The following is a 9664-nucleotide window of genomic DNA, read 5'->3' as shown; positions in this document are numbered from 1 at the left end:
GCTCTGCATCGCCCCGACGACCCCGAGTGGGTGATGGCCGATCACGCCGTCGTCCATTGGCTCTCCTCCACCATCTCGCCGGATCTTCTCGATGCGGTTATGCAGCCCGAGGACACGGTTGTCGCTGTCTGGGCCGCCGTCGATGCCATCTTCCGCGCGAATCAACTCTCGCGCGCCGTCTACATCGACGCGGAGTACCACGCCCTCGTGCAAGGGGATCTGACCGTCATGCAGTACTGCACCAAGCTCAAGGTCTTCACCGACCAGCTTCGTGATCTGGGCCAACCGGTGTCCGAGCCGCGGCATGTCTTTCATCTGCTGCACGGCCTGAACCGCCAGTACCACGCGGCCATTCCCCACATCACGTCACGCAATCCTCTCCCCTCCTTTCTGGAGACGCGCTCCTTCCTGCTCCTGGAGGAGCTTCGCGCTGATCAGGCTGCCCGCCACCAAAACGTCCACGCTCTCGTCGCCGCTCGTCCGGCCGCGCCTGCACCGCCCGCTCTGATCGCCGACCCCGGCTCCTCCGCCACTGGCCGTGGGCGTGGTCATGGGCGCAAACGTGGCCGTGGGCACGGGGGGGCCTCTAGCTCCGCTGGGCCACAGCCGCCCCGTCCTCCACCGGGCTACCCTGCTCCTGCGCCGGGCGCGAACTCATGGACCGGCCTCGTCCAGGCCTGGCCGGTTGCCTGGCGTGCCCCTGGCGCCGGAGTTCTCGGGCCCCGTCCTGGTACTCCGCATCAACAATCCATGATGGCCGTGCCGACCGCACCACCTGCCCACCCCGCCTACTGTTACGGGAGGGCGCCGGTGCTCCGCCGCCCTACGTCTACGCACCTGCTCCGCCTCCTCCCCCGCAGCCGCAACCTGCGTGGGACATGGCGTCGCTTCAAGCGGCCTTGCACGGCGCTACATCCGGGCCATCTTCGTCAGGCAGTACCTCCGACTGGTACCTTGATTCAGGCGCTGCAGCTCATATGGCGTCCAACCCGGGTACACTCTCCTCTCTTCATCCCTCCTCCTCTCACACCGCCGTCATTGTTGGCGACGCACTCATCTTCCCATCACCCACGTCGGCACTGGTTCCCTACCCACGACCACCACTCCCCTCATCCTCCGCAGCGTTCTTCTCACCCCCTCCCTCATCAAAAACCTGCTCTATGTCCGACAACTCTATCGTGAAAATTCAGTTTCAGTAGAATTTGATGAGTTTGGTTTTTCTGTGAAGGACCTCCGCACCCGGATGGTGATTCTCCGCAGTGATTCCGAGGGCGATCTTTATCGAGTGACCGGTGCATCCCCGTCTCGCCCCGCTCTCCCGTTCGCCGGTGCGGTCACCACTGACCTCTGGCATCAATGGTTGGGCCACCCCGGGCGCGCTCCGATCGCCGGCTTCGAGTTCGTCTGCACCCTGTCCTCGCCACACTCATGCCGCGCGTGTCGTCTGGGCAAACACACGCGCCTTCCCTTCCAGCAAGCACATAGTGATAGTTTCTTTCCCTTTCAATTGTTGCATTTAGATGTCTAGACTTCTCCTGTCGCGAGTGTCTCTGGTTATCAATTCTACCTTGTAATTCTTGATGATTACACGCACTATGTATGGACTTTCCCTTTACGCCACAAATCTGAAACCTTGTCTGTCATTGTTCAGTTTTATGCGTATGTGCAGACTCAATTCGAGCGCCCTCTCCTCGCCTTACAAACTGACAATGGCCGCGAGTTCGACAATGCTGCTACTCGCTCTCTCCTCGCTGCTCACGGCACTGTCCTACGCCTCTCCTGCTCTTATACGAGTCAACAGAACGGCAAAGCTGAGTGGATCTTGCGCACACTCAATGATCGTGTCCGCGCTCTCCTGTTCCACTCATCCATGCCGCCACGTTTCTGGGTCGAGGCCCTTAGCACGTCCACTTTTCTCTTGAATCGTCGGCCCTACCGCGCCAGTTCGCCCACGACGCCGCACGAGCTCCTTCTCGGAGTTGCACCTGATTATGCTCCTCTCCGCGTTTTGGGTGCTTGTGCTACCCAAACACCTCCGCACCTCCCGTCACAAGCTTGATCATCGCTCGATCGCCTACGTCTTCCTTGGCTACTCGTCTGATCACCGCGGCTATCGGTGTTTTGATCGCACCTCGGGTCGTGTTCTCACCTCGCGGCATGTGCTGTTTGATGAGGACACTTTTCCGTTTGCCATCACTTCACCCATCTCCGCCGCGTCGCCCTGCCCACCTCCCATCTCACCACCCCTCGCCGATGGGCTCTGTCCGCCTCCGCGATCATCCGCGCACGCCAGCGCGCGATCCCCGCCCGCGCCTCCCCTCAGTTCAACTGGAGCCGCTCGATCGCTATCCAGCGGTTCGGCTGACTCCTCCCCGTGCGCGCGCTTCCCTGGTTTAAACTCTGTCGCCCGATCATCATCGGACGGCCAGTGTGCCTCGTCTAGCGCCGCGCGCACACCTGATTCCAATCCAGCGGGATCTTCTGCGCGCTCTTCCTCGTCGAGCTCAGCTAGCTCCTCATCTGCAGGTCCCACGCTGCCGCTCGTTCCACCTCCACCTCCAGGTGTTGTCACGCGCGCGCGCCGGTCTCTTCCGACCTAACCTGCGCTATGCACGCGACTACGCATGTGTTGTCGACACCGCGCCGCCTGCCGGCGCCTCTCCACTTCCCACCTCGGTTCGCGCCGCGCTCCGCGATCCAAACTGGCTCGCCGCCATGCGCGACGAGTTCACTGCCCTTGTCAGCAACCGCACCTGGGAGCTGCTTCCCCGTCCGCCTCGTGCTAATCTCATCACGGGCAAATGGGTTTACCGCCACAAAACTCGCGCCGATGGCTCGCTCGAGCGGTACAAGGCCAGGTGGGTCGTCTGCGGTTTCCGTCAGCGCATGGGCGTCGACTACGGTGAGACTTTTTCGCCTGTTGTCAAGCCGGCGACCATCCGCACCGTTCTGACGATCGCTGCTTCCCGGCGCTAGCCTGTCCATCAACTCGACGTGAGGAACGCCTTTCTTCATGGCGATCTGCGCGAAGAGGTCTACTGCTTGCAGCCTGCCGGCTTTGTTGATGCTGCCAAACCTGACCATGTCTGCAAGCTCGCCAAGTCTCTGTACGGTCTGAAACAGGTGCCACGAGCCTGGTTCCTGCGCTTCCCCGGCTTCGTCAGTACGATCGGCTTCCGCGCCACGCGCTCTGACAGCTCACTGTTCCTCTACAAGAGCAGCGCGGACGCTGCCTTCTTGCTGTTGTATGTGGACGACATCATCCTCACCGCATCAAGTGTTGCGCTTCTCCACCGCATCGTCTCCAAGCTCACTGGCGAGTTCGCCATGAAAGACCTCGGCGAACTGCACTACTTTCTTGGCATCCGTGTCACTCGCTCGCCGTCGGGGTTCTTCCTCTCCCAGCAGCAGTACGCGGACGACATCCTCGAGCGCGGCGGCATGGACACCTGCAAGCTCGTCGCTACTCCGGTCGACACCAAGGCCAAGCTGCCCGCCGCCGACGGGCCGCCTGTCGATGACCCTACTGCATACCGCAGCCTGGCGGGCGCTCTGCAGTATCTCACGATCACGCGGCCCGAGCTGGCCTATGTTGTGCAACAAGTGTGTCTACACATGCACGACCCACGGGTTGGGCACCTGGCTCTGCTCAAACGTGTGTTTCGCTACGTTCGGGGCTCCACCGGTCTCGGCCTCCATCTCCATGCCTCGACGAACCTCGATCTACGCGCCTACACTGACGCGGACTAGGCCGGTTGCCCAGATACGCGCCGCTCCACTTCTGGATTCTGCGTCTACCTCGGCGACGCCCTCGTCAGTTGGTCATCCAAGCGCCAAGCTACTCTGTCCCGCTCCAGCGCGGAAGCTGAGTACCGCGCCGTGGCGAATGCAGTCGCCGAGTGCGTCTGGCTCCGGCAGCTCCTCGGTGAGCTGCTCTGCCCGGTGCGCTCCGCCACACTGGTTTTCTGCGACAACATCTCAGCTGTCTACCTCTCCAGCAACCCCGTTCATCACCAGCGCACGAAGCACGTCGAGCTCGACATCCACTTCGTCCGCGAGCGCATCGCGTTGGGCGAGTTCCGCATCCTGCATGTCCCCACGCGACAGCTGTTCGCCGACGTGATGATCAAGGGGCTGCCAGCAGACATCTTCAGAGAATTCCGCTCCAGTCTTTGCGTCTCCTCCGACGATGTCACGACTGCGGGGGGTGTCAGCAGACATAGTCAATGTGTGTGTGTGCGTGTGTTGCCAGCGCGTGTGCGCGTGCAGTTGTGTTCACGCCCAGACCGTGGTAGTGCCTGTAGTGGGCGTAGTGGCAAGAGTAGTGGCACACGATCTAGCCGTGGCTGCGGTCATGTAACTGTATACAAACCCAGCCTCTGAGCTAATGCAAGTGTGTTGAATCTCTTCTTCCTCTAACACTCCTCAACATTGCGGTTGACGCTGCGTAGTGGTCCCATATGGAAGGAAATAGAGCAAAGTAAAATCAACCTGGAGGCAATTGGCGAAGACGACGCGTAAGGACATACACATTATTTCTTTGCAAAGCTAGTGGTACAGACTAAAATAGGAAAGTTTGAGGGGGAGGGGGTGATCCGAATATCAAGTTCGGTAATGGCAAGGACCAAAAAAAATCCACTTATCTTAGCTTTGCCACGTAATTTAGAGCTGGTAATAAGCAAATGTATCATGAATTATATCTTAGCCTTATCTGTAGTAACAAGATATATATATATATATATATATATATATATATATATATATATATATATATATATATATATACACAAACGCCCCGTTTTAGTTGCAACACGGTATCAAATGATGACAATTTCTGCTCGTTTTTGCCTCAAAATTTCCATCTTCTCATATGCTGCCATGCTTCTCGGAAGAAAATGCAACGGGTTCTAAAGAAACCGCAAGCAAAAATGTTGCCAACTATTGAGTCCTTAAAAGAAGACATTTTTTTTAGGTTTTCTGAGTATGTCACATTTACTAGACTAGTCAACGTGTACGTGTAATGCATGTTAATTTGAAAGTATATTAAGTGCATGGGTCACGCTATTCGTCACCCTGGGTGAGGAATAGTTATTCTTCACCCCTCTCTATTTTGACATCACTGCACCGTATTTTTAGGTTTCGTAAATTTCTTCTTATTTCATACTAAAAAAAGAACGTAAGAAAATATATACTCGCCGTAAAAAATATTTTATGTTACGTAAAATTACGAACGTAAAAACATAGTGTAAAACATACATAAAATGTGATATTTCTGATCTTATAACTTTTTTTTTTGTTTTCTTATACCAAATTTTACATAGTGAATCAATATGAATGTAACTATTTGTATTCCGAACGTAATTTGTTTATGAAGCGACCGTAAGATTATCTCGGGTGAAGAATAACTTATTCTGCATCCTGGGTGATGAATAGTTTTACTAGTGCATGCGGATATTAAGTAGGATATTATTTGCGTGTTATTATGTGATTAGCACTATATTTAGCATGAAATTAAATGCACGCTAAACGTGTTGAGCGCTCGACATTGAAGCGGTCTAGGTCATTGGATCGACATGATTTAATGGACGAGATTAATTGAATCTGCTCTTTTGGGTCTTTTTATATTGGTGTAGATATAGATGACATCATTATCATGTCCTTGACACCTCAAGATCCATTTTGCAGATCCTCAAAGAAAAAAAAATCCATTTTGCAGGTTGAGCCGATTCAGTACTCCGACACTAGCGGGAATCCGCATCCCAAACTACTTTTATCCGATATAACAACCCTATCCGGTTTGTTTGACTCATCACCCGCAATTACCGACGAAGACCCCGAAAATAACACCACACCTCCCATTTTATCCACTCCCACTCTATCCATTTCCTAATCCCGGACGGCTAAAAACTGCGTCGGCTACGCTGGACCGCAGGAGCCGAGCCGACCGCGCAAGGCGGAGCCCGGAAACAGAAAGATGGGCGATCCCAGAGTTGCGTACGCCCCCCAAATATCTCGCCTACGTCCCCTCCCCACCACCCCTCGGCCTCATCTATAAAACTCCACCCGCTCCCTCCCTCCAACAAAGAAGGAAGGAACGAAGGAGGATCCACTGCGCCTGCGCCTGCGCCTGCGCCACACACACCCTTCGACACCAAAGGTAATAATCAGTTCCATCCCCTTGCCCCTCCCTCTCGGCCAAGAACACGCGAGGCAAGAACAGATTAACCGGAGGAAGAAGAGGAGATGATCATGATTGTATGAACGTGGCTCCTGATCTACCACGTACGTGCAACGCGCAGGTTTGATCGGATCGTCGTGCGCTCCATGGGGCTTCTTGACCAGCTGTGGGACGACACGGTGGCCGGGCCGCGGCCGGACCACGGCCTCGGCAGGCTCCGCAAGTACGCCTCCTTCTCCCCGTCCTCCTCGGCGGCCGGCACGACCGCTGCCGTGCCGTCGGCCGACGTGGCGGCGCCGGCGGTGACGCGGAGCATCACCATCCTCCGCCCGCCGGCTCTGTCCGTGACGTCGCCGCGCGGCGAGTCCGGCTCCGGCTCCGCGCCCTCGTCCCCGGCCAGCGTCCCCGACTCCCCCTTCAGCACAGGTATCTTATCACACCTTTGCCTCCTATTTTTTATCTCGTACGACGAGGCCGGCGTGATGTGGCTGACATGCTTGCTTGTGACTGCAGCAACGACACCCAGGGGAGAGAGTGGTTGGAGTAAGCTGCGCCGCAAAGGCAGGATGGCCGCCGACGGCATGGAGGCCAGCCCCGGCACCCCCAGGAGCCCCACCGTCTTCGACTGGTGCGTTGGCTTCAAAGTTCAAACCGAATATCCCCTCTTGTTTTCGAGCGCACCACATCACGAACCCAAATGCTAGATCCAACCACCATGACTCTATCTAGTACAGTAGCCATAAATCTGATGCCTCTGAACCTTGTCTCTTGCAGGGTGGTGATCAGTTCGCTCGACCGCTAACCGTGAAAAAAGAAGAAGATCCACCAAGACGGAGAAGCGCACGAGCACAAGGAGAGTAGCTGCAAACTTGACCGGAAGATGGAACCCTGTCCCAGTATATGTTACTGTATCAGTTATGTACGTACTAGTACTACTTCCGCTGTAAACATCCACTCCACGTGAGATGGTGCGAGTTTTCGTAGCAAAGGATGTGCTAGATGGATCCGAGTGGTAGCTCAAGGAAAACTTTGGTAGTAGGCAACCGGCGACGTGCAACGACCTGAGGCGAATGAGACCGATGTGAAGTGTGTGTGTGTGTGTAAATCCTACCAGTAGATGCACTAGATCAGAGGGGATGTTGAGCTCTAGCTGCTCTGTACAAGGCCCGCGGGCAGCATGTGCTAATGCATGCAGTGTAAAATATGTCTGCAATAATGCATGGCTAAGTGAGCCTCCACTCCTGTGATTATTGTCAGGCGTCCTCCCTGGTTGGTCGGGCTAGTTGAAGAAATGGCACCAATAATTTGCTCGATTCGTGTTCGAGGGTGGTGTCAGATCGATGTGAAGGTTATGTGTGCTCAGTCTTCTCTGTACGGTTAGGGTCAAAAGGATGGGCCTCTTGACGATTTGACAGATCGGAGGGTGTACTTGCTCGTGATACTGACTGCACGGGGCACCTCATTTGCCGACGAGAACTAGGATATTTATCGATCGTTGAGCGTTTTGGTGAAGGTTTTCAAGGAAAGTCATCAAGGAGCTTGACGAGTGTAATGCATGGCTAAGGCCTAGTTTAGCAGCATGGTCTTTCTAAAACAAAGTGAGTCTCTAGTTTTTTTATTTTTTGAGAGAGAAAAGGTGAATCTCTGGTGAGCCACTCCTCTGATAGATTATTGTAAGGTATCCATCCTCTTCTTGCTTAGGGCTGGTTCAGAGAAAAGGCACGGCACCAATAATTTGCTTCGAAGAATTCCTGGTGTCAGATCGACGGGAGGCTTGCCTGAATTTTCCGATGTCACCGTCCTCCTTTGCATTGCAGGGTCAAGCGGATGGAGCTGTTGATGTCTGACAGGTCATAAATTTGTGTGGTGATCGACGTTGACGACGCCATGGCACGACTATTCGTCGAGGTTGGGATATTTATCTTTCGTTGCCTATGCGAAGCAACATGTGGATGTGGTTGGATGGTAAGAGTGGATGGTAAGAGGAACAGTGGTATCCTCAGGTCATTCAAGTCCTGGTGCTCGCATTATTCTTGAATTTATTTCAGAATTTTCGGCGATGCACTTTCAGTGAGAGGAGACGTTACCGTCGACGACGAGGCGCCTACGGTGACTTCGTAAATCTCAAGATGATATGCCGGCTCGGTTTTTCGGAGGTGCTCATAGGGGTAGGGTGTGCATTTGTGCGTTCATAGTGATGAATGTATGCGCGTGTATATGAGCGCTTGTGTGTGTACTGATGTTCAAAAAAAAACCTTTCATTGCCTATAACTTGGGTGGAAATTTTGAAGGAAGGTGGCGGTGGAGCTCCACGAGATCTGAGGAGCCATATTTGGGGTCGCTCGCACGGTGGCGGGTGGTGCACCATGATCTGCGGAACCACTCATGGCAACGGTAAGACAGAGCAAATCCAACGCGCTGACTCATGTTGTCCACGCGTGAATGTTTGGGTCGTCGTGGATAGAAAAATCGGCCCAACGCTCCGACCCAAACGGACGCGCGTCTGCTTTTCGTCCGTCTGGCGACCCATTCCTAGCTCAAATTTGAGCCACATTTGCTTCGACGCAGATACGAAGCGGGCGCGCGCCTACTCCTTCTCCTGGCCCGCTAGTTGGTGGCACAACGACCACCATTTCCCTCCACTTTCCCAAAACACTTCCGCCCACTCGCGCTCCCAGCCGCTCGCCATGGACGACGCGCCGACTGTCGATGCCGCCGCCGGCCTCGCCTCCCTCGCCTCGTCCGGCCTCACCTTCGTCGCCTCCGCCAAAGGCAAGCCCTGCGCGCCCCGCAAGACCGCAGCGCCGCCCAAGAAGAAGCAGCTCACGCCTGTGGGGCGGGCCGTGCAGTTAGCCAAGAGGAAGGGCCGGAGGCACGCGCAAGACGCAATGGACGAAGCAGCGGCCATCGCTGCCCTCTCTGCCGCCTCACAGCAGGAGGAAACTAATGCCCGGGTCGCCGCGGCAACGAGGGAGGCCCTGCTCTACCTAGGGTTAAACCTTGGCCAGCACGGGCTTGTCAGCGCCACCGTGGTCGCGGCCAGCATGGGCTCGTCGACATTTCCTCAAATGGTGCTGCCAGAGTCACCGTGCGCGTCTGCCACATAGCCGATTCCCGGCTTCCACGTCTATCCGCAAGCCTCCCGCTTCTCCGGGGAATGCTCACCGAAGGTGAGCGTGGTGGCCCCGTTTATATGTCTCCAACGTATCTATAATTTTTTTATTGTTTCATGCTATTATATTATCAATCTTAGATGTTTTATATACATTTACTAGCAACTTTATATCATTTTTTGGACTAACCTATTAACTTAGTGCCCAGTGCGAGTTGCTGTTTTTTGCTTGTTTTTGACTTTGCAAAATATCAGTACCAAACGAAGTGCAGATGCCACGAAACTTTTTGGAGATATTTTTCTGGCGATAAGAGACCCTGGAAGCGTCTGAAGGCCATGAGAAGATGAATGAGTGGCCCACTAAGCACCAGGGC

The 9664-nt window shown here is 54.8% G+C and overlaps 1 protein-coding gene across 1 annotated transcript; it reads left to right on the top strand.

The window, feature by feature from the left end:
* The first annotated feature begins 6006 nt into the window (after window positions 1-6006).
* On the top strand, window positions 6007-7420 carry LOC123121557 (dormancy-associated protein homolog 3). The gene is made up of 4 exons (XM_044541567.1): window positions 6007-6157; window positions 6300-6604; window positions 6692-6806; window positions 6953-7420. Exons 2-4 carry the CDS (start codon window positions 6325-6327, stop codon window positions 6978-6980), a joined length of 423 nt encoding a protein of 140 aa, XP_044397502.1. The 5' UTR covers window positions 6007-6157; window positions 6300-6324; the 3' UTR covers window positions 6981-7420.
* Window positions 7421-9664: the final 2244 nt, after the last annotated feature.

The sequence above is a fragment of the Triticum aestivum genome, chromosome 5D, assembly GCF_018294505.1.
Source record: "Triticum aestivum cultivar Chinese Spring chromosome 5D, IWGSC CS RefSeq v2.1, whole genome shotgun sequence".
Lineage (NCBI taxonomy): Eukaryota > Viridiplantae > Streptophyta > Magnoliopsida > Poales > Poaceae > Triticum > Triticum aestivum.
The sequence above is the reverse complement of the archived record's forward strand: the minus strand, read 5'-3'. Positions and strand labels throughout refer to the sequence as shown.

Bases quoted from the DNA above. Each gene is read 5' to 3' on its own strand.
- LOC123121557 (XM_044541567.1), top strand. From the start codon at position 6,325: ATGGGGCTTCTTGACCAGCTGTGGGACGACACGGTGGCCGGGCCGCGG. The intron at 6,605-6,691 runs GTATCTTATCAC...TTGTGACTGCAG, and splicing joins CGACTCCCCCTTCAGCACAG to CAACGACACCCAGGGGAGAG. The intron at 6,807-6,952 runs GTGCGTTGGCTT...TGTCTCTTGCAG, and splicing joins AGCCCCACCGTCTTCGACTG to GGTGGTGATCAGTTCGCTCG.